This window comes from Chiloscyllium punctatum, chromosome 48 (assembly GCF_047496795.1).
Source record: "Chiloscyllium punctatum isolate Juve2018m chromosome 48, sChiPun1.3, whole genome shotgun sequence".
Classification (NCBI taxonomy): domain Eukaryota; kingdom Metazoa; phylum Chordata; class Chondrichthyes; order Orectolobiformes; family Hemiscylliidae; genus Chiloscyllium; species Chiloscyllium punctatum.
The window spans coordinates 60,113,352-60,138,899 of record NC_092786.1 but is presented as its reverse complement, the minus strand read 5'-3'; the positions used below and the strand labels follow the sequence as shown (position 1 = coordinate 60,138,899).

General features: G+C 40.1%; 1 protein-coding gene across 4 annotated transcripts in view; it reads right to left on the bottom strand.

Moving 5' to 3' along the window:
- megf11 (multiple EGF-like-domains 11) overlaps positions 1-25,548 on the bottom strand; it is a 487,483-nt gene that overhangs the window by 86,109 nt on the left and 375,826 nt on the right. For all 4 annotated transcript variants that reach the window (XM_072565386.1, XM_072565385.1, XM_072565387.1 and 1 more), the window contains 2 exons: positions 13,974-14,186; positions 9,007-9,181 (listed from right to left, as the gene is read on the bottom strand). In XM_072565386.1, the coding sequence (XP_072421487.1) occupies positions 9,007-9,181; positions 13,974-14,186 (388 nt within the window). The remainder of the gene's footprint in view (positions 1-9,006; positions 9,182-13,973; positions 14,187-25,548) is intronic.

The window sequence follows — 25,548 nt, the reverse complement described above, 5'->3', positions numbered from 1 at the left end:
CGTGTGTGTTGGATCCGTCTGGTTTCATTTTTTGGAAGTCGGTCTTATTTATTTCTCCAGATTTCTGAAGGTTTTTGATTAGGGCTGTGATTCGGCTCTCTAGTTGTGGGGTCAGGTCTATTGCCACTTGTTAATAAGTGTTAGCATCTGTATGTAGTGTGTTCGATTTTTCAATATAGTCTCTTCGATTTAGAATGGCTATCAAGTGTCCTTTGTCCGCAGGTAGGATAACAATGTTTTATCTTTCTTTTCTTGCATACTGAGTGTGTTTCCTTCCTTTTTTCTGCTTAATGTTGGTGCGACTGTCTGTCTGATAGTTTGCTGGGTTTCTTCTGTGAGTTGGTCCTCTTTTAGTGTTGTTTCTAATGCTGCTAAGAAATCGTTCTTGTCCGCATCCTGGCAGTTGTAATTTAATCGTCTTACTAAGACGGCTTTTTCAGTTTGTTAAGGGTCGGTCAGATAAGTTTTTTTTATCCATGCTTCTGTGTTGTCAGTGTTGTTACTTTGTTTAAGTTTGTCTAGTTTTTTCTGCAGGTCTAGTTTTTTCATTTTCTGTTTTTGTCGCTGTCTAACATGAACATCAACCAGCCACAAAATGACATGCCCTCTCTCACTAGTATCCTTACATTCAGATAAGGAAGGACACTGCTTTGACTGGGACAACACATCCATCCTAGGACAAGCCAAACAGAGACACGCACAAGGATTCCTAGAAGCATGGCATTCCAACCGGAACTCTATCAATAAACACATTGAGTTAGATCCCATCTACACCGCCTGAGAAAAAGAACAGGAAATGACATCACCACAGGAAATGATATCACCAACCCAAAGAAACCCAAACATATAAATAGAAAACAGGAATCATCAGCAGTGCTTTGCCCAGAGACCCACTGATGATGTATTCTAGTAGGGTGACAAAATATCTGGAAATGAACCTTCCAGCTCAGCAAGCAAACCTACATCCAATTTCTGCCCTTATTCATTTTATCAAAATGTAATACCTTGCATTTATCCAATGACTTTGTTTATTTTCTTTGCTGAACTGCAAATCTAAATATCAGTTTATTCAAATATTTTTTATGCTATATTTGTCAAGTAATGGTAATGGACAAGCTGCAGCCTGTTCTGTCAGGAGTCTAGAACCTGGGGATGTATTTTCAAAAAACGGAAGAAGCCATGTTGAGAAGAATTTGTTTTTAACTCAGAGGTTGTTAGTCTTTGGAATTCTGTGCACCAGAGGGAACTCTGTGCCGACAGTGGAAGCTCAGTCAGTGAACATGTTTAAACTGAACATTGACAATTTCTAAATACTGGTGACATAAAGAAATATGGGGATGGTGTGGGATAAAGACATTGAAGTGAATAATCAGCCATCATCATATTGAATAATGGACAAGCAAAATAGCCTGCTTCCTCTTCTTTGTTGCAAATCCTATGTTGTATTCATTAGAATAATAGACTTTTAAAAATAAAACCTTCTTCAACATGTGATTCTGACAGCCAGTTTTTAAAAACTATAATAAGTGGAATGAGATTTCACAAAGATTACGGAAATGTACCTGAACTGCAGCTTATACATCTCCTCAAAGCTTAACTAGTCACAGGCTTGCATGATTAAGGGAATGTATTTGGCAGGGCAATTGCAATGTTAGCCCTTATAGCTTTTACAGTCTCCCAGCTGAGGATTATATTAGGGTATAGCTTGTAATTAATAATATTTAATGCTAAGAAGAAACTGTAATACAGTGCTTGAAAAGAAGGAAGTGACATAGAAAAGAGCAATATTGCACACTTTCTTTAGAAGAGGGATTTACAGATGGAGAGCAGAAGGCTTTCGGAGCCTTCCAGCATTCCTCAAATGTATTTATATTTGTAGGCAGCGTTCCAGTTTAACAGGCATCCTGGTAGTAACTTGAACAGCAACATTCTGCAAATAGAAAGTAGAACTAAGGCTGTGATGAGGTCAGGAACTGAGTGGCCCTGGTGGAGCTCAAACTAGGAATTGCTGAGCAGATACTGCTTGATTGCACTGTTGATAGCACCTTTCATCAATTTACTGTTGAACGAGAGCAGACTGATAGGACAGTAATTGGCTGGATTGGATTTGTCCTGCTTTTTAAGTACAGGAAATACTTCGGCCAATTTCTGCATTGTTTGGTAGATGCCAGTGTTGTAACTGTTCTTAAAAAACTTGGCTAGGAGAGCAGCAAGTTCTGGAGCACAAGTCTTCAGTACTATTGTTAGAATGATGTCAGAGCCCATAGCCTTTGTAGTATCCAGTGTCTCCAACCATTTCTTGATATCACATAGAGTGGATCAAATTGATTAAGACTGGTATCTCTAATACTAGGAACTACTGGAGGAGGCCGAAATGGATCATTCACTTGGCACTTCTGGCTGAAGACTGTTGTGAAGGCTTTGGCCTTATTTTTTGTACTTACTTATTGGGCCCTTTCATTATTGAGGATGGGATATTTGTGGAACCTCTTCCTCCAGTGAGTTGTTTAATTGCCCACCACCATTGGATGTGGCAGGACTGCAGAGTACAGACCTGATTCATTGGTTGTGGGATTCCTTAGTTCTGTCTAACACAGAGTGAAATTTTTCATGCAGAGGGTGATGCATGTATGAAATGACCTGCCGGAGGAGTCGGTGGAGGCTGGTACAATTATAATGTTTTAAAGGCATCTGGATAGGCAGGGCAACCTCCTGCTGATTACCACGTGCTGTCCTTCCTTGACTGGTGAATCAGTACTTCTCCATGTTGAATTACACATGGAGGAAGCATTGAACAAGGGTGTAAAATGTACTTTGGGTGGAGGATTTCAATGTCCACCATCTAGAGTGACTTGGGAGCAACACCACTGGTTGAGCTCATCAGGCCCTATAGGACATAGGGTTTAGAAGGATATGGGCAAATTGCTGGCAAATGGAACTAGATTAACTTAGGATATCTGGTCAGCATGGACAAGTTGGACCAAAGGGTCTGTTTCCATGCTGTACTTCTCTATGATTCGCTGCTTGTGCTGTTTGGCTTATAAGTAATCTCGTTTGGTAGCTCCATAAGGTTGATACTTCATTTTCAGGTATGCCTGGTGCTCTCCTCATATGCTTTCCTGCGCTCTCCATTGTACCAAGGTGAATCCCTTGGCTTGTTACAATGGTTGAGTGGGGAATTATGCCGGGCCATGAGATTGCATTTTGTGCTGGAGTATAATTCTATTGTTGTTGATGGCCTACTGCACCTCATGGAGTTTTGAGTTGCTAGATCTGTTCGAGTGTACACAGTGATAGTTCTACAGAATGCAGGATATTCTCAATGTGAAGGTGGGACTTTGTCTCCACAGGGACTTCTTGGTTCTCTCATTATTTACAACAGACTCAGTCTAGCAGCTATGTCCTTTAGGACCTGACCAGCTCGATCAGTATTACTGCTGCCAAACCACTCTTGGTGGTGGACACTGAATCTTCCAGTCAAAGTACATTTTGTGCCCTTGCCACTCACAATGCTTCCTCCAAACGTTGTTTAACATGGAGGAGTACTGATTCATCAGCCAAGGGAGAATAGTATGTGGTAATCAGCAGGAGGTCTCCCTGCCCATGTTTAACCTGAAGACATGAGACTTCATGGAGTCCAGAGTCAAAGTTAAATACTCCCAGGGCAACACCCTCCAGACTGTATACCACTCTGCCACCATCTCTGCTGGGTCTGTCCTGCTGGTGTTACAGGGCATATCTAGGGATGGTGATGGTTGCTTGTGGACCATTGTCTGTAAGGTATGATGCTGTAATTACAACTGTGTCAGGTTAGTGCTTGACAAGTCTGTGCAACAAGTCTCCCAATTTTGGCACTAGCCCCCAGTAAGGAGAACTTTGCAAGGTCGACAAGGCTGTTCCTGCAGTTGTCTTTTCCAGTACCTAGTCAATGCCAGATGGTCCATCCCGTACCACTTCTTTCTTGAGTGTTTGAAGCGATTATTACAACTGAGTAGCTTGCTAGGCCATTTCCAGAGGGCAGCTGAGAGTCAACCACATTGCTGTGGATTTGGAGTCCTTCTCTGAAGGACATTAGTGAGTCATATGGGTTTTCCAACAATCCACAATGGTTTCATGGTCATCAGTAGATTATTAATTCCAGATAGCTTTTATTGAATTCAAATTCCACCATCTGTCATGGCAGGTTTTGAAACTGGCTGAGATTCTAGATTAATAGTCTAGAGATAATACCACAAGGCTATCGTTTCCTCTTAAAATAATTTACATTATGTCGGCATGCTTGTAAATTTGAGCAAATTCTCATGCTATTCCTAGTACTCAATATCCATTGGTATCAAACCATCCTCACCAACAGTTTAATGGATCCCAAACTGTTGAAACATGTGTGAAATGGAGACTGGGATATATGGTGCTTTTATTGTCATACTATCATGTATTTCACCCATGTGTAATCTGATATTTGCAGAGACCTTTCACAAATAATAAGCTGAGCTTCTCAGCATTCTCCTGGTTGTCTGCTATAACTGTAATGAAAATGCTGTGGGAGCCCTGGTGAATGGTGCTACTTTTTCCCACAGTAATCTGTGGCTGTTTTCAAGATGCTAACATGCACAAACAGGAGAATTCTGAAATTCACCCCGGTTTGATCTTTGTTATTTCCAAAATAAAATTAATGGCTTTTTATTCATCTGTCGTTTTACAGGATAACACATTTTGAGGTCAACAAACATAATCCTGGAAATTTATGGAAAAAAAGCCTCGTCAATTAAGTGAGTGCTGAGTGCAAGATATTATACTTACTGCAGCAAGTATTCTATGCATTGCTCTGGCTGACACAGTCCTTGACAGTTGAAGCCCAGTCTTAATACTTGTAATCATTAAATACCAGGTGTGCATATCTTCATCAAAAGAAAGGAAATCAGGCACAAAAAAGGATGCAAGCAAGGATGCGTGGCAGAATATGTTCTGCTGCTCTGATTTCATTACATGATGTGTTGTGAAGTTTTTATTCAACTGCAAATTTTCTGTGTAAGACTGAAAGCTGATTATGTTAATTTACATCTTAATGAATGCCTTTTCTAATGCATGAACTCCATATGAACAAACTTTTTGCCATTACAGGAAAAGCTTGATCACTTTCTACAAAGAAGAAACATTCACAGGAGGAATTCCTTAGCTAAATCACATAATACCAACTGGCTTGGGAAACAGCTACCTGATGAAGGTGCAGCTAGTGCTTCCAAATAAACCTGTTGGACTATGACCTGGCATTGTGTGATTTTTGGCTTGAGAAAGCATGTAGTTCTTCACTTTTAACTGACTGCTGTGAGGCTGTCAGATTTTCCTAATCGGGTTTTCTCTTTTCCCCACACTGCAGATTCACATGGACTCCAATTAACTTCTCATGCACAAATAACTAAGTGCCACTGGAGAAACTAGAAGCATATGCTGAAGCAATGTATTCAACAGCATAATTAAATGATACTTATCTCACTTAGGTCATAATTTCAATCTGATGGTGAAATCATGTGAATTCTGTTCATTATGTGACTTCCACAATTCTTTCAAAGTAAATTTGAATTGGATTAAAGAGGCAGAAAAAATAATTTGTATAAAAATACAAATAAATTAAAGTCTAATTACTGATCAATATGAGAAGGGGTAATCCCTGGTGTATCAATGAGAGATCTTAACACTATGACCAGCAGTTAGTTCTTATAGAGAAGCCAGCTAAACAGACTGTAAATGTCCATTTTCAGCAACAGGACATCTACAATATACATAAAGTTTTAAATGAATTAACTAAACATGTAAATATTAAAACTGTAATTGTATATGTTATTCTTCCTCAGTGACCTGAACTGTTATCACTTATATATATGACAAGTCAGAACTGCAAATGAAGGAATGTTTCAGCCACTAAAGAACACAGTAATTGGCAATTTCCATTTCAATGTAAGATTGCAACAAATGTTTGTCCACCAAGACTAACTCTCAGATATTCCATTTGTCACTGGGACTGTGATTGTAGTTCTTAATTGACAGTCACATAATTTGCTGGAACGGGACTCAGTGCCACATTGAGCCAAGGCTACCACTGAGTTGTACTATGGCTAAAAGACTGCAAGACTTAAAAGATTATAAACAGACAGAACTGAGGTAATGAGCAGATTGAGACAGGAAGGTGAAGTAAGCATCTTCTTTCACAGCATTAATGGCACTTGCAGACCAGCGGGAATAGCATTGTTCTCAACAGTCCATTAAAGAAGAGAATGGCTTCCTTACTGATAATTGCAATCTTTCTTTGCTGCAGGGATTGGCCAGACCCCCCACCAACACTTGATCGCAAAAGCAATCTTGCCAGATTGCCCAAGTAGCATCCTGATCAGTTGCAGACTCCTATTATTAGTTTTGCTGGTTGGGGGCCAGCCAGCCTGTCATTCTACTAATTCCTAAAGAACAAAGAAAATTTACAGCCCAGGAACAGGCCCTTCAGCCCTCCAACCCTGAGCCGATCCAAATCTAATGTCTAAACTTGTCGCCCAATTCCTAAGCATCTCTATCCCTCTGCTCCCTAGCTACTCATGCATCTGTCCAGACGCATCTTAAATGAATCTACCGTGCCTGCCTCCACTACTTCTGCTGGCAAAGCGTTCCAGGCACCTACCACCCTCTGTGTAAAGTACTTTCCGCGTGTACCCCCCTTAAACTTTTCACCTCTCACCTTGAAAGCGTGACCTCTTGTTACTGAATCCTTCACCCTGGGAAAAAGCTTACCTCTCTATTAAATAATCTCTGGAACTGGCAGGTTTTCTATGCTACTCTCTCATATCCTTTCTGCCTTCCTTAAATACTGTCTTTACTGTCTAGATGTGCCTAGGAATACAATGAAAGGAAGCTCAAAAACCACTGGATTCACCTGCTGTCACAATAGCAATTTCTATTTTGAAAAAAACAGAGCTCCTCGTCACATTGTAATGATAACATCCAGACAGTAAAATCAAAAATCTGACAGGGTATACGTTTCACAGGTGGTCTCGCTTTCAACAATCAAGGGAGTTCCATCAGGGTCCCTGTGACATTCTTCATTTTGTTGTATTTGCGGTTTCTGAGTATAATGTGATAAAAATAGTCTATTCCCATAAAAGCAGCTTTACTGAGTTTTTATGAAAGTTAAGGAGATCTCGAGTGCTATGAATGAGTAGGAGACAGTCTTCACAGTTGGCTTTTGCAGAGAAAGAATTAGATTTAGAGGTAATCAGTCATAAGAAAAGTGAAGGACAAGGAAAAGTAATTGAGACTCATTTTAGTTCTCCTGTGATTGCACCCAGCTACATTCTGAAAAGTCCCATGTTTTTGTTTCAACTATTTTGTCTCGCAAAATTATCCCAAAGATTAATCATTCTACGAGCAAAGTAATTCCTCTTAATACGTATGTGTATATAAATGTCACACCCATTGTCATAAAAAAAATACACTGTATTATAGATTGTACATGATTTCTGTTGTTCTACACAATATATCCTGCTTAAAAATGTGTTGCTGGAAAAGCGCAGCATGTCAGGCAGCATCAAAGGAACAGGAGAATCGACGTTTCGGGCATAAGCCCTTCTTCAGGAAATCTGCTGGTTTATTTTCACAAGCATGTGCCAAATGGAGCCAAGGAAGTTGTGAGCAAATATTCCCAGGCCTCCATGTTTTTCACTCTTTTGGGTCACCCAAATCCTTGCTGCCCATGTCCTTACTTGCTGTAAGTTCTGTTCCTTCTACACCTCTGTGCTCAGTGACCCACATTGGCTCCTGGTCAAGCAACTTCTTGAATTTTAAAATTCTCAGTCTTGTTTTCCACTTCTTCTATGGATTTGTTCCTCCACATCTCTCTGATCTCCTACAGTCCCACAACTTCTGAGAAACCTTTGCTTCTGGCTTCTTGAGAAACCTTCAATTTTAGTTGTTCCATCATTACTGGCTCTGCCTTTAGTTGCCAATACCCTAAGCTTGGGCATTCCCACTCTAAACCTCTCCAACTCTGTATCTATCATTATTCAAGAGCCTCCTTAAGACCTAACATTTTGGCCATGTTTTTGATCACCTGTTCTAATATTTTCTTAAGTAGTATGATGCCCAATTTAGCTTGGTAATGCTCTTACATAGTTCTTTGGATATGTTATTGCTTAAAATCACTATACAAACACAAGTTGTTTTTCTCTTGCTATTGTCAGCAAAGCATGAAGACTTTGGAAATTGCCTCTTCACAGTGTCATGACTGAGGCTGGCAGATCAGAAATGAGGGATCAAGGGCACTAAACTTTTATCTCACAGCCTGTGGTATTTTCTGATGAAGCTGTGACAAAGTATCTCCACATAACTTAAACAAAACTGATAATTATTAGTTATAAAGGATGAACCTTCATAAAATAATAGTTTCATTTAGAGTACTGTGTCTAATTCTCGGCACCACAGTTTATAAAGGATGTGACATCTTTGTACAGGGTGCAGAAAAGATTGATAAAGTTCACTGTAACAATTCTGTGCAATTTTGATTCAGTTACATGGAGAGATTGAAGAAATCGGGGTTGTTCTCCTTTGAGAAAGTTTAGAGGAGATTTAAAAGAGGCATTTACAACAGTGCGAGGTTGAGACTGAGTGGGTAGATATAATGCTTCCACTGTTGGAAGGATTGAGAAAGAGGTCATGGTTGCAATGAAAAGGCAACAAAGAAACAATTTTTATAAACATAGTGATTACAGTCTGGCATGTACTGCTGAAAAGAGTGACACAGGCAGTTTTGAGCAAAGTTCTCAAAAGGGAATTTGAAAATTACCCAAAGAGAAAAATTGTGCAGCGTTATGAAAGAACTGGCATTGGGACTAATTATATTGCTCTTGCAGAGAGCTGGCACGGGTTTGACTAACTAAACAGCCTCCTTCTGCGAAGCAATCATTCTATAATTCTTGTCTATGATCTCTCTATTTCCACATATGTTACCTAAATAAAACCACTCACCTCAAATCCCGGAGCACAAACACATTTACCAGTGATACTGTCACAATCAGCCCCATTCTGACAGTTACAGATTTGCTGACAGTTCTCTCCATGAAACCCAGAGGAACAAGTCTCATTGCAGTATAGCCCAGTCCAGCCCGCTTTACAAGAACATTCACCAGATAAAGGGTGGCAGCTGAAAAGAGCATCAAAGAGTCAACAATGTTTTATGAATTTATTACATAACAGTGAACTTATTTCTTTGAATACACAAAAATAAAAAAAAATCAAAGTGAACAACTCCCAAATGAAATCCTGACTATTGCATAGTTAATGTAAATGTTTGGCAAGGACTTCTATGGAACAGGAATAAAATTAATTTAGATCTTTCTATTGAGACCATTAATCGCTCATACAGCATTTCAATTTAACATTGAACCAAAATAAATTTACTCAGTTGTAGTCACATTTCTAAAATGTCCTGCTGCCTCTGAATGAAATTCAATATTTGAAGAAAGAGTGTTTTTTTTAAAAAGAGCTGATTACTCACAAGGAAGTATAATCTATTTTCTAACCTATTACATTGATATGTTGAATATTTTGTTTTAAACCATGATGGCAAATAATATAATTAGAGGAACTAGCTGTTAACGTTGAATGAAAATGTCAAACTCTCAAGATTAGAATGATATAGTTTGGTTAAATATCGCTCTACAGAATATACTGTAGAATGCAGTGGCACAAACAAATGATACATTAAAAAGTGTTCCAAAATGAAAAGGTGTAAACCTCGACTTTGCATTAAAAAAGTTCTCAATCTCAACCTTGATTTGAATAGAAATGCAGAGAAAGGTTCTAGAGCAGCATTCTGTGGGTGGTTCATAATCAGACCACTATTGCACAATGTTTTGTCACAGGATAGTGATGGCATAATCTGATGTGTAGGAGATTGATTCTGATTTCACCAAGTCAATATTCTGAGTATGGTACAATCCAAGATATTAGGGAAAAGACATTAGTCACGACAATGATGTAGGAGCTCAAGGTTTATGGTATCACAGGACTGGTGTCATGGTAACATACCAGAATTTGCCTGTTTATTAGCATGGATGATGATGGATTCTCCTGTTGCTTTGACAGATTAGTACAGAATGATTAATAAGTAATACAACATTCACTCTATCCTATACAAAATAGCATAAAAATATATTCAAAATTACATAATTTACTGCATATAATATGTTGTTTAATTTGCAAAAATAATGCTTGAGGCACTTTTAAAAATTACCCAGTAAGAATCACATATGGAAAACTGATTACGCTTTGGGTGAGCAACGATCTCAAATTGTTTAATCTTTTTCATGTTGCTAAATGTATTTTTGTTCAGAATTAACTGACATTTCTCCAGTTGACGTATTTAACAAAAATCATCAACCAAAACCATTGTAAGTTTCTACCTGATCTTCCAGGTGCCACAGTCTTTTGCTTTTGTATTTGAACATTTTATTACTCCTTCAATTTTGTATCTCGTTTACTTGTCCCAATTGCTATTCTGTATCTGTTTCTTGAAGGAAATGACAGATGTTTTTATCTTACAAGTAGCTGTGGAACATGTTGCTAATTTCCTATTTAACAGACTCTTCATTTTTTCATTTCTATAATTCAGCAAATCATGACATTCATCAAGCCCTCTCTTAGGAAATGGTTCTTAATTTTAAGTTAACACTTAGTAATTAACTGAAACACTTATGTAGAAAACTTTTAAGTAGCAATGAGAGTATGATGCTTAATTGCTAGGGTAAAAAAAACTTTCTTACATTTGCATAAATAATTTTAAAGTGGTTTTAGTTTTCAGTTTCTTGGAGTTTCAGGAAGCTTTAATTCAAAAATAAATTTTAAATGGCCCATAGGAAATAAGTTTATCATTCTACAGAAACGGGTCCAACCCGTCCATGCCGACCAGATATTCCAACCTGCCAGCACCTGGCCCATATCCCTCCAAACCCTTCCTGTTCATATACCCATCCAGATGCCTTTTAAATGTTGCAATTGTACTAGCCTCCACCACATCCTCTGGCAGCCCATTCCACACACGTACCATCCTCTGAATGAAACGTTGCCCCTTAAGTCTCTTTTATATCTTTCCCCTCTCACCCTAAACCTATGCCCTCTAGTTCTGGACTCCCCCACCCCAAGGAAATGACTTTGTCTATTTACCCTATCCATGCCCCTCATGATTTTATAAATCTTTATAAGGTCACCTCTCAGCCCCCGATGCTACAGAGAAAACAGCCCCAGCCTATTCAACCTCTTGCCATAGTTCAAATCCTCCAACCCTGGCAACATCCTTGTAAATCTTTTCTGAACCCTTTCAAGTTTCACAACATCCTTCCGATAGAAAGGAGACCAGAATTGCACGCAATATTCCAATAGTGATCTAACCAATGTCCTGTACAGCCGCAACATGACCTCTCAACTCCTGTAGTCAATACTCTGACCAATAAAGGAAAGCATATCAATGTGCGACTCTACTTTCAAGGAGCTATGAAACCTGCACTTCAAGGTCTCTTTGTTCAGCACTACTCCCTAGGACCTTACAATTAAGTGTATAAGTCCTGCTAAGGTTCATTTTCCCAAAATGCAGCACCTTACATTTATCTAAATTAAGCTCCATCTGCCAGTCCTCAGCCCATTGGTCCATCTGATCAAGATCCCGTTATAATCCGAGGTAACCTTCTTCGCTGTCCACTACACCTCCAATTTTGGTGTCATCTGCAAACTTACTAACTATATCTCTTAAGCTCACATCCAAATCATTTATATAAATGACGAAAACCTAAACCTAGGTCTTCTGGCTGAATGATAGGGACACGAGATCTGCACCACAAGAGTGCTCAAAGCATGTAAAATGAGATCATGCACCTGTTTACCAGCCCAATTAGTGTTCTTATCATCTTCTTCACTGAAATAAGTTTTAATATGTAATTGTTAGCCAACTTGGTACCATTGATCCTACATTCATCGATTTGATTTCCCTTTGTATAATATAAAGAGGATGTTCAGCCTGTTAATCCTGTTCGGTCATTCTTGTTAGAAATGATTCTGCTGTATTTCAGTTTTATTTATCTGAATTGCTCCACATACCTTGTTGCCCTCACTGAACAAAATCCATTGACCTCAGGTTTTAAGAATTTATATTGACAACATACATCCACATTCGATGTAGTCTCCTCTACATTGGGGAGACAGGATGCCAACATGCAGAATGTTTCAGAGAACATCTCTGGGACACACGCACTAAATAACACCACTGCCGGGTGGCCAAACTCCCTTTCCAATTCCACCAAGGACATGCAAATCCTGGGCCTCCTCAACTGCCAAATTCTAGCCACCCGAAGCCTGGAGAAAGAACGCCTCATCTTCCGCCTTGGGATCCTCTAACCACACAGGATCAATGTTGATTTCACCAGTTTCCCCTCCCTCACCTTATCTCTTATCCAACCTTCCAACTCGGCACCACCCCCTTGAACTGTCCTACCAGTCCATCTTCCTTCCCACCTATCTGCTCCACCCTCCTCTCCGACCTATTCCCATCACCCCTTCACCTTCATCTACCTATTGCATTCCCAGCTACCATTTCCCCCCAACCCCATTTATCTTTCAGCCCCCTTGGGCCACCCCCTCATTCCTGATGAAGAACTTATGATCAAAATGTCAACTCTCCTGCTCCTCGGATGCTGCCTGACAGACTGTGCTTATCTAGCACCACACTTTTCGACAATATACATCCAAGCATTTATAGAAGTCATAGAGTCAAGGAGAACAAAATCCAGATTTTCACACCCTTGTGAAGAGAAAAGCGCATATTTCTAAAATTCTGTAAGTTAAAAAATTGGGACATGTTGCCTATTAGGAAAATGAATACTCACCCTGGGGTTCATTGTACTGTACCTCATAGCATTGTCACTTGATTAGGACATGCTAACTTTCTGGGTAATTTTATTCTGTCCTAATTTCATATTTTTGGATTAGGGATCTAAAACATACTTTAGAATATGATTTAGTATATGCTCCAAGTCGAAAACTCTTTTTTGTCAGATTTTTTAATAGTTTAAAAAGTTGAGGCTAAGCAAGTGTCTTAATGTTGGTCAGAGAATCAACATCTTCTATTTTAATGTTATAAAGTTCAAAACTTGTACCAAAATACATTAAAACATTGATAACTTTGTTGGAACAGTAAATAAAATAGCCATATGTCAGATTAAAATTCCCTCACTTTGGATTTATTTGATTTAATTGAAATTCTATCAAACATTACAAGAAAAGCTAAACTATGAAGTGAAAAAAATTGAAAAAATTGAATATTCTTGGTGCCTGATTTGTAAATTAATGGATAAAGTAATAGTCTCCTTGGTTTCTTGATCAATAATTCAACCAACAGCAAAACACTAAAATATTGTTCAGAAAAATATCCAGGTGATCTGCTTATTATCACTATTTTTTGTGAGACCTTGCTGTGTTGTGTCTTGTTTTCTATCTCACACTAGTAAAGACACTTCAAGATAAAGTACCCGTATTGAAGTCATTAGAGGTATTACAGAAACATAAATTATTTACTTTTCTCCTTTTCATTTTAAAGCTTCTCAATCATACATGTGAGTTTAGTTTGGTAGGAGCATAAATTAATATAAATAAGGAGGAAATAATGGAATACGAGATTTGTGAAATAACCTATCACTCTATCTCATTTAAGTGCACTTCAGAGTGAAAGTTGTGTTCTCCATCTTCAGGAAACAATGTTGGAAAACCTTACATTACATTTCCAATATTAGATAGAATATAGCAAGAAATCTGTACAAAAGCAGCTTTTGACCTCCTTATGAGCATACAACTTGACTGGTTGAGTACATCTTATGACACCATAAAAGACAAATTATTTTACCTTTGCATGAAATCATTTCATGATTCATGTTAATTTTTAAAAATACCTTTGACTGTGTTTGCCACTGCAAGGACACTGCTTGTTGCACTTCAGTCCATATAACCCATCTGGACACATTCTGTCTTGACAACGATCACCTGAGAACCCTGGCTCACAAAGACATGCTCCATTAACGTGGTAACATTCAGCTCCATTGAGGCACTCACACCTTTGGGCACACTGTAAGCCGTAGCTGCCAACAGGGCACTCCTCCTGACATCTAGAAGAGAATAAACAATGAGTCACATTGTGGAAGAAAAGAACTGTAATAATCAACTCTCATCGTAAAAAATCAACTTGTATTTATTCATTTCAATTTATTTACACAGGATTTGAAATTACACTTACTTGAATCTATGAAATTATTGTGCTGGTTATTTTAACATCAGTCTTTATCACTGCTAAAATACTTGATACAAAACATGACAGAAGACTTGTATGCTTAACAGACACAGGTGTAATTTCAAAGCTAAAGAAAATAATGAATACTTAGGACTGATTATATTGCTCTTATCAAGATTACCTGCTAGCATTTGGCAAAGAGCCATTATTTTGAACAGGTATTTGCACAGGAACAACTGTACACATCTACTACAAAGCGCTCATTTTCATAAAAAAAAAAGAATCAAAATGCAGTACCTTATCCATTTTCAGACTAAGCCCAAAAGTGGGTGAGATTGGAGGACAGAAACCTTTCGCTTGTCAGAAGGTGAAAGCTCATTGGAACTTCTGACAATCAGGTACCCAATGAGCAGTCAATGGATTTTCAACTGGGAACTGGGCATGGAATGAGAAGGTCCAACAGGCTGGTAGCTTCAGAACTTAATAGTGTCATGAGGAAATTTGTGGCTGTAATTGTATAATATCTCCTAGACTCCCAGGATGGACAGTCAGTCACTGTAGATTTAATTATTGTTTCGAAGGGGGTGGCATGTCATTGGTTGAGGTTATGGGAAAAGGAGGGCAATTGGGATTGCAAGAAAGGATAAATGTGTCTCTTACTGATCAACCTCCTGTTCTATGCCCTGTCCTTGAAAGAACTCTTTATTTATTTATTTATGTGCGAGATATGGATTTTGCTGGCTGGCCAGCACTTACTGCCCATCCCTAGTTGCCCTTGAGAAGGCAGTGGTGAGTTGCCTTCTTGAATTGCTGTAGTCCACCTGCTGTGGGTTGATCCACAATGCCATTAAGGATGGAATTCCAAGATTTTGACGCAGCAACAGTGAAGGAATGGTGATATATTTCCAAGTCAGGGTGGTGAGTAGCTTGAAATAGAAAAAGGTTTTATTGCTGCTCTTGTCCTTCTAGATAGTAATGGTCGTGGGTTTGGAAGGTGCAGTCTGAGGATCTTTGGTGAACTTCTGCAGTGCATCTTGTAGATAATACATACTGTTGCTATTGAGCGTCAGTGGTGGAGGGATTGGATACTTGTGGATGTAGTGCCAATCAAACTGACTGCTTTGTCCTGGATGGTTTCAATGGTAGACAGGCTTTTGGAAGTCAGGATATGAGTTATTCGCTGCAGGACTCCTAGCTTCTGACCTGCTCTTGTCGCCACTTGTTTATGTGGTAAGTCCAGTTGAATTCCGGTCAATGATAATCCTCAGGATGTTGATAGTGGGGAATTCAGTGATCAAAAAGTGTGACGCTGGAAAAGCACAGCCAGTCAGTTGTACTTGAGATCCTATATGCTTTATTAACAATTCTCTGAATGTGCCTTGCTATTTTCAAAGAACTTGGATCGAAACTTAGTTTTCTTTGGATAAGTGCAAGCTACATCACATTTTTTGGATAGATTCTCACTGTGAAGCCTAGTGAGATTTCTCACTGTATCTTACCCGACATTATATATTAACTATGCCGACAGTGTCCCTCATATCCAATTCCAGCTCCTGATGAAGGGGTTGTGCTCCAAAAGCTATTGGTTTCAAATATAACCTGATGTCATGTGACCTCTGACTTTGACAGAGTAATGCCATAGCAGTCACAAAGCAACTCTGCTCATGGCATATAGCAGGCATGGTTGACATTCTCATGCAAATGTAACCATACTCTATCAAACTAGACACTGTTTATCTTCCAAGCCACACACTTTATTTTGTCCTCAAATACATTCCACCTAAAGACCCTCTTTAGGTCCTTGAGACTCTTTCCACAGAGGGCAGTGGTCACTCACATCCTGTCATTGACCAGTAGAGGAAACCATGTACACGCAAGCCAGCAACAAGTTCAAACATGAACTTTTATTTACAGCCAGATAAAAGGAATACAAAAGAAACAAATGGAGACTGCAGTTTGCATGCACAATGCAAGCCAAATACTTGCACAGGCTGAGTGATTAACACACTGCATTCAAAAGAGTGTGCCTGCTGCGCCCTGACCCCCTTTCCATCTCAGACGCTCCTCAGCTATTCCATTTTCCACTGCGTCCACTTGAGTCCATTATCTTACCTTTACGATATATGATGGAATTGTCTTCCTTGTCCCACAGCAACCTTGGAAGGTCCACAAATAACAGGTTACTTTAGCCCAGCACTTCCTTTTAAGTTATTGCTGCTAACTTCACTGCGATGACAATGTTAGCGAAGATATTACCAATGAATGATGCGATCCACTGCATGGATTGCATATGTACAAAGAAACATTTACCAATAAAAGTAGGTGGAGTCTGCAAATCCCCAATTAACCCTGCAGGCTCCCCATACACTCTTTGAAGACTGACAGCGGGTCACACCCAGGACTGTATTTGCCCCAAACCTCTAACTGACCTCCATCTCGACATAAAACAAAGAAATGCAGATATTGAAGATCTGAAATGAAAGCAGAAATTGCTGGAGAAACTCAGCAAGTTTGCAGCACCTGTAGAAAGCAGAGTTAACATGTTGGAGTTCACTAACCCTTCTTCTGAACTGATAGTAGCTGGGAGAAGTGGTACTTATAAGACCATAATACAGAGGAACAGAAATTAGGCCATTCAGCCCATCGAGTCTGCTCCTTCATTCAATCGTGGCTGATTGGTTTTTCAACACCATTCTCCTACTTTCTCCCTGTAATCCTTGATCCCCATGATATTCAAAAACCTATCTATTTTGGTTTTAGATATACTTAATGACTTGACCCCCACAGCTTTCTGTGGCAGTGAATTCCATAGCTTCACTACTCTCTGGCTGAAGTAGTTTATCCTTATCACCATTCTAAAAGGACTTCCCTTTACTCCAAGGCTGTGTCCTCAGGGCCTAGTCTCTCCTGCCAATGAAAATATCCTTCCAACATTCACTCTGTCCAGCCTATTCAGTGTTATGTAAGTTGCAAATAGATCCCCCCTCATCCTTCTAAACTGTATCGAATATAGACTGTAGAGTTCTCAAATGTTCGTCATAAGTTAAGCTTTTCATTCCTGGGACCATACTCACAAATTTCCCCCGAACATGCTGCAGGGCCAGTATGTCCTTCCTGAGATATGGAGCCACAAAACTGCTCACAGTCCTTCAAATGTGGCTTGACCAGAGCATAATAGAGCCTTAGAAATAAATCCCTGTTTTTATATTCAAGTCCTTTCAAAATAAACATCAACATTGCATTTGCCTTCCGAACTACTGACTCAACCTGCAAGTTAACCTTCAGAGAATCCTGGACTAATCCTCCCAAGTCTCTTTGCACTTCAGACTTCTGAATTTTCTCCTCATTTAGAAAAGAGTCCATGTTTCTATTCTTCTTACCAAACTGCATGAGCTCACACTTTCCCACGTGGTACTCCATCTGCCACTTCTTTGCCCACTCTCCTAATCTGACCAAGTCCTTCTGCAGTCTCTCTGCCTCCTCAGTACCACCTATCTCTCTACTTATCTTTGTATTGTCTGCAAACTTGGCCAGAATGCCCTCAGTTCCTTCCTTTAGATCATTTATGTATAAAGTGAAAAGTTGTGGTCCCAACACTGAGCCTTGCAGAACACCATTGTCATTGGCTGCCATCATGAAGAAGACCCTTTTATCCACAGTCGCTGCTTTCTGCCATGCAGCCAATCTTCTATCCATGCTGGCACCTTGCCTCTGACACCATGGGCCCTTACCTTACTCAGCAGACTCCTGTGCAGCACCTTGTCAAAGGCCTTCTTAAAGTCCAGGTAGATAACATCCATTGGCTCTCCTTGGTCTAACCTGCTTGTTATTTCCTCAAAGAATTTGAGCAGATTTGTCAGGTATGACCTCTTCTTGATGAAACCATGCTGACTTTGCCCTATTTTACAATAGAGTTCCAAGTACTCAGAAATCTTATCTTTTATAATACACTCCAAAATCTTACCCATGACCAAGGTTAGGTTAATCGGCCTTTAATTTTCTGTCTTTTGCCTTACTCCCTTTTTAAACAGGGGTGTCATGTTAGTGATTTTCCAATCCTCTGTGACCATCCCTGACTCTAGCAATTCCTGAAAGTGGGCGGCACGGTGGCACAGTGGTTAGCACTGTTGCCTCACAGTGCCAGAGACCCGCGTTCAATTCCCGCCTCAGGCGACTGACTGTGTGGAGTTTGCATGTTCTACCCGTGTCTGCGTGGGTTTCCTCCGGGTGCTCCGGTTTCCTCCCACAGTCCAAAGATGTGCAGGTCAGGTGAATTGGCCATGCTAAATTGCCCGTAGTGTTAGGTAAGGGGTAGATGTAGATGTAGGGGTAGGGGTATAGGCGGGTTACGCTTCGGCAGGGCAGTGTGGACTTGTTGGGCCGAAGGGCCTGTTTCCACACTGTAAGTAATCTAATCTAATCTAATCACCACTAATGCCTCCATTATCTCTTCAGATACCTCCTTTATAGCTCTCGGATGTAGTCCATCTGGCCTAGGTGATTTATCCACCTTCAGGCTATTCAGTTTCTCCTTGGGAATGGCCACTTTACTCAGCTCTGCTCCCTGATCTTATCCAGATGACAGGGGTGGGAGTATACACTCACTCCTTTGTTGCAAGTTAAAGAACGACATGGGCGGTGTGGGCATGCAGGTATGCATTAAAAAAAAAGTGTTAAGAAAGCAAGTGAGCAATAGAGAGTTGTAAATTGAGAAGGATTATTAAATGCCTTATTAACACCATGATTTAATACAGTCATACCAGGATGGAAACAAATCCATCGGTCCAAATCATCTGCGCCAACCAGATATCCAGATCTGATGTTCTTTGTTCTATCTAGTCGCATTTGTTATTATTTGGTCCATATTCCCTCTAAATCCTTCATATTCATGTACCCATGCAGTTGTAATTGTATCTGACTCCACCACTTCCTGTTCCTCTATTTCATGCATGCACCACCCTCTGCATAAAAAGGTTGCTTCCTCAGGTCTCTTTTAAATCTTTACTCTCTCACCTTAACCTATGCCCTCTAGCTTTGGACTCCCCATCCTTGGAAAAACACCTTGGCTAGTCACCCTATCCATGCCCCTCATGATTTTATAAATGTCTAGAAGGTCACCTGAGGGGAAAAAAACCCTAGCCTATTCAGACTCTCCCTATTTCTCAAACTTTTCAGCCCTGGCAGCATTCTTGTAAATCTTTTCTGCTCCCTCTCAAGTTTAACAACTTCCTTGCTACAGAAGGACGACCCAGAATTGTACACAGTATTTCAAAAGTGATCTCACTAATATCCTATAGAGCAGAAATATGACATTCCAACTCCTATACGTAGTGTTATAATCAATGAAGGCAAGTGTGCCAAGTTCCTTCTTCACCACCCTGCCTTCCTGCAACTCCATTTTCAAGAAACCATGCACCTGCACTCCTAGGTCTCTGTTTGGCAACACTCCCTAGGGCCCTACCATAAACAGTACAAGTCCTGCCCTGGTTTGCCTTACCAAAATGCAACATCTCACACTTATTTGATTAGAACTCCAGCTGCCACTTGTCAGCCCATCTGCCCAAGGTCCTGTTGTACTCTGAAATAATCTTCTTCACTGTCCAATACATCTATTTTGGTGTCACTAACCACATCTCCTACATTCGCATCCAAAACATTTATGTAAATGAAGAAAAGTAATGGACCCAGCACTGGTCCTACCGTCACACCACTGGTCACAGGTCTTAGTTCAAAAAACAACCCTCCACACCACCATCTGTCTCCTACCTTCAAGTAAATTTTGTATCCAAATGTCTAGCTCTTCCTGGATGTGATCTAACTTTACTAACCAGTCTGCCATGTGGAATCTTGTTAAATGCTCTGCTTTCATCAATCTTCTTTGTCCCCTCTCCAAAAAACTCAATCAAGTTAGTGAGACACGATTTTCCATGCAAAAGCCATGTTGCATATCCCTAATCAGTCCTTGTTTTTCCAAATACATGTAAATCCTGTCCCTCAGAATTTCCTCCAACAATTTACCCACCATTAATGTAAGGCTCATTGGTCTATAGCTCTCTGGCTTTTCCTTACCAGCTTTCTTTAAAAATGGCACCACATTCAGTTTTTCAGCACCTCACACATGGCTATCGATATAAACATCTCAGCAAAGGCCCAGCAATCTCTTCCCTCGCTTCCCACAAAATTCTGGGAAACACCTGATAAAGTCCTGGGGATTTAAACACCTTTATGAATTTTAAGATGTCCAACTCCTCCTCTTCTGTAATATGAACTGTTTTCAATACATCACTATTTATTACCCCAAGATCCATAGTTTCTATGTCATTTTCCACAATAAATACTGATGCAAAATATTCACTTAGTATCTCACCCATCTCCTGTGGTTCCACACACAGGTGGTAATGTTGATCTTTAAAGGGCCCTATTCTCTCCCTAGTTACACTTTTGCCTTTAATGTATTTATAGAATCTCTTTGGATTCTCCTTAATTCTATTTGCCAAAGCTATCTCATATCCCCTTTTTTGCCCTACTGATTTCCTTCTTAAGTATATTCCTACTGTCCTTATACTCTAAGGATTCTTTCAACCCCAGCTGTCTCTAACTAATCTATGCCTCCTTTTTTTGACCAGAGAGCCAATTTCTCTAGCCACTTTTTATGAGATATTTCATCAAACTGCTTCTTAAAATTCCATTTGACAATCTGCTGTATTATTTTCATCAACTGTCATTACTTCACCCAAAATCTAGTTCATCATACACTTTTTTATTCATTCACAGGATGTGGGTGTTGCTGGCAACTATATTGCCTATCCTTAGTTGTCCAGAAAGCGGTCTGGAGTCACATGTAGGTAGATCAGGTAAGGATGGCAGTTTCCTTCCCTAAAAGGTATTTCTGACTGATAATGACTCATGATCATTGTTAAGATTCTTAATTCCAGATATTTATTGAATTCAAAATTTCACCATCCACCATGGCAGGTTTGAACCAAAGTCCTCAGAATGTTACCTGGTTTCAGGATGAATAGTCCAGCTACAATACCACTAGCCCAGCATCCCCCAACTCCCCCACCCCCCCGAACCTGATCTATCTTTTACAAATCCATGCTAACAGTCCTTAAATAATTCACAGCTCTTTAAGTGCTTGTTAATTTTGTCCCCTGATCAACCCAACATTGATGTTAAATTGACCAGCTTATAGTTATCAGAGGTGACTTTACCGTCCTACTTGAGCAGGGGTGTCAACATTTGTCACTTTCCAATTCTCTAGCATGTATTGAAAGATTATGGCAAGTGCTTCCATTGGCTCCATCACCCATTACCTTAGCAACTTTGGATTCAAGCCACCTGGGCCAATCAGAGATCAGTCATGATTGTACTGAATGGTGGAGTAGGCTTGAAGACTAAATAGTCTACGTCTACTCCTATTTCTAATATTCTTATGACCAAGAAGACTTCTCTACCTGAAGAGTAGCTAGCCTTTCTGATAGATCTTGCTTATCAATCTACTAATACTTTTTACTTGGTAAACAGTGAAGCCAAGTATTCATTTATCATTTTATTCTTGCCCTGTGTCACTAAACATATATTACTTTTGTTTTACCCAATAGGCCCGGCCCTGCCTCCTACCACATACTCTACTTACATGCTGTTAGCGTTTTGAGTTACCTATAATATTGTTGTTTCTATCCTTCTTTGTGCATAGCCCTCATTTTTTAATTAGTTGATAGCATGTGGGTGTTGCTGATTAGACCTATATTTATTACTGTCCTCTAGTTGTCCTTGATCAGGTGTTAGAAAACCACTTACTTTAAATGCTGTAATACATGTGTTCTGGGTACACTTGTGTACTCTTAATGACAGTGTTCCAATATTTTGACTCCATGAGAACAAAGGAATAACCATATAGCCCAAGTCAGGATGTTGACTGACTTGGAAGGGAATTTGCAGGTGGCATAGCCATTTATGTGCTGCCCTTGTCCCTGACGTAGAGCTTACAGAGTTGCAATGTGTCATGAAAGGAGATTTTGGAGTTATGATATTATATCTTGTACATTATTACATTGTTGAAACTGAGAGTAGAGATGGAAAGAGTGCCTGTTTAAGATGGTGAATGGGCTGCCAATCAAACCAGCCATTTGATCTTGGATGGGTTAAGCTTGAGTGTTGTTGGAGCTCTACTAATGCAGGCAAATGCAGAGTAACCCACTACACTGCATCGGGCAAACGTGCAAGTTCCACAGAGACAGTCACCCGAGGCTGAAATCAAACCCAGGTCCCTGGCGCTGTGAGGCAGCAGGGCTAACCACTGAACCACCATGCCACCCTATTGGAGATGGATATTGCCTAACACTTGTGTGGTACAGTGTTACTTGCCACTTATGAATTGGTGCTGTCCAGGTCTTGCAGATAAAATCCCTCCATAGAAGCCACCAGAACACTCTCAAACATAATTTTACAGTTGGCAATCAGGGAAACATATCTTCAAAAGGGGAAGCAGTATTAGATTAGATTCCCTACAGTGTGGAAACAGGACCTTTGGCCCAACTAGTCCACACCGACTCTCCGAAGAGTAACCCAACCAGACCCACTTCCTTCTGACTAATGTGCCTAATACTATGGGCAACTTAGCATGGCCAATTCACCTGACCTGCACATCTTTGGACTGTGGGAGGAAACCAGAATACTCAGAGGAAACCCATGCAGATACGGGAAGAATGTGCTGAACAAAGATACCTTGGAGTGCAGGTTCATAGCTCCTTGAAAGTGGAGTCGCAGGTAGATAGGATAGTGAAGAAGGCATTTGGTATGCTTTCCTTTATTGGTCAGAGTATTGAGTACAGGAGTTGGGAGGTCATGTTGCGGCTGTACAGGACATTGGTTAGGCCACTGTTGCAATATTGCGTGCAATTCTGGTCTCCTTCCTATCGGAAAGGTGTTGTGGAACTTGAAAGGGTTCAGAAAAGAATTACAAGCATGTTGCCAGGATTGGAGGATTTGAGCTGTAGGGAGAGGCTGAACAGGCTGGGGTTGTTTTCCCTGCAGCATTGGAGGCTGAGGGGTGACCTTAGAGGTTTACATCATTTTGAGGGGCATGGATAGGATCAATAGGCAAAGTCTTTTCCCTGCGGTTGGGGAGTCCAGAACTATAGGCCATAGGTTTAGGGTGAGAGAGGAAAGATACAAAAGACACCTAAGGGACAACTTTTTCATGCAGAGGGTGGTATATGTATGGAATGAGCTGCCAAAGTAAGTGGTGGAGGCTGGTACAATGGCAACATTTAAGAGGCATTTGGATGGGTATATGAAGACGAAGGGTTTGGAGGGATATGGGTCTGGTGCTGGCAGGTGGGACTAGATTGGGTTGGGATATCTGGTTGGCTTGGGCAGATTGGACCGAAGGGTCTGTTTCCATGCTGTACTTCTCCTTGACTCTACGACTCCACACAGACAGTTGCTCAAGGCTGGAATCGAACCTGGGACCCTGGTGCTGTGAGGCAGCAGTGCTAACCACTGAGCTACCGTGTAACCCATTAGTCCAATAACGGCTAAGGGGACAAATCTGACTTAAGTACCCACAAAGGAAGTCAATTACCAGACACCCAAAGCAAATTTGAGACCTTATCGGAAGGGTTCATTTCCACCCAAAAAACTAAATTGATGAGCAATTTATGGCAGGGAAAATAACTTGGGGAGCTCTGTGGAGTATTGTATAAGTATATCAGGAGCCTGGAGAAAACCTTTTGAGCTGAGCATCAGTGAGGATAAACAGCAAGTATGGATGGAGTTGGACCAAATAGTACACTATCTTTGGAAGATGACCCAACATTACATTCGACAATGGGAGAGTCATAGAGTCAATGGAAACGGACCCTTCAGTCCAACCAGTCCACACTGACCATATTCCCAAACTAAACTAGCCCCATCTGCCTGTGTTTGGCCCATACCTTTCTAAATCTTTCCTATTCATGTATTTATCCAAATGTCATTTAACATTGTAACTGTACCTGCATCCACCACTTCCTCCGGAAGTTCATTCCATACATGAACCACTCTCCGTGTAAAAAAATTGTCCCTCACATCCTTTTTAAATCTTTCTCCTCTCACCTTAAAAATACAGCCCCTTGTTTTGAACTCCCCTTCACTAGGGAAACAGACTCTTGCTATTCACCTTATCTATACATGTTATGATTTTATAAACCTCTATAAGGTCACCCCTCAACTTTCTTACACTCCAGTTAAAAAAAGTCCCAGCTTATCCAACCTATTTTTATAACTCAAACCCTCATTGCCAGCAACATCCTGGTAAAACATGTATATTTATGGCCTTTGTATTTGAGACTGGCAGCTTCTAAATTAATTTCACTTAGAATCTTTATGTGCAGAGAAGGCCAATTTAATCTTGGTATTCAGGGCCAATTTGAATCAAATCCAAAATGAAAAGATGTGTTCTAATCAAAGCACTATCTAGTTTCTTAACCCTCCTCACAGCAAAACAGCATAAGTTAAACATTTAAATGGGTCTTGATAGTACACGAACATGAATATATGAAAATTGTAGACCCCCCCTTTACCAAATCTAATTCTACATCAGAACCTGGTATATCTATGATTACGCTATATAACAATATTTTCTATTAATGCATAATAAATAGCATTACTTTGAAGTCTAAGTCTAAAGGCAATTCTTGACTTTGTTTTCTATTCAACTGGTTTGTTTCAAATCCAGTTCCAAAACCACATGACACAAGGATACATCAGCATCAACATAATAAAAAAAAGATAAAAAGTTTGTCAAATCAATACATTTGTTCCAGTGACATATGTGATTATTCTACCTAGGACCATCCCTCAGGCAACACTTAACTGATGTAGACATACTCATGGAATCATACCTTACAGGTGACGTCCCAGACACCATCATCACCATCGCTGGATATGTCCTTTCTCACTGGAAGGACAGATCCAACAGAGGTGGCAGCACAGTGGTATACAGTCAGGAGGGAGTGCACTGAGAGTCTTCAATAGTGACTCCAAATCCTATGAAATCTCATGGCTTCATGTTAAATATGGGCAAGGAAACCACCTGCTGATTACCATGTGTCATTCTCCCTCAGCTGATGAATTGGTATTCCTTCATGTTGAACAACATTGAGAAGCACTGAGGATGACAAAGGCACAAAATGTACTCTGGGTGAGGGATTTCAATTTCCACCAGCAAGAGTGGCTTGGCAGCAATGCTACTG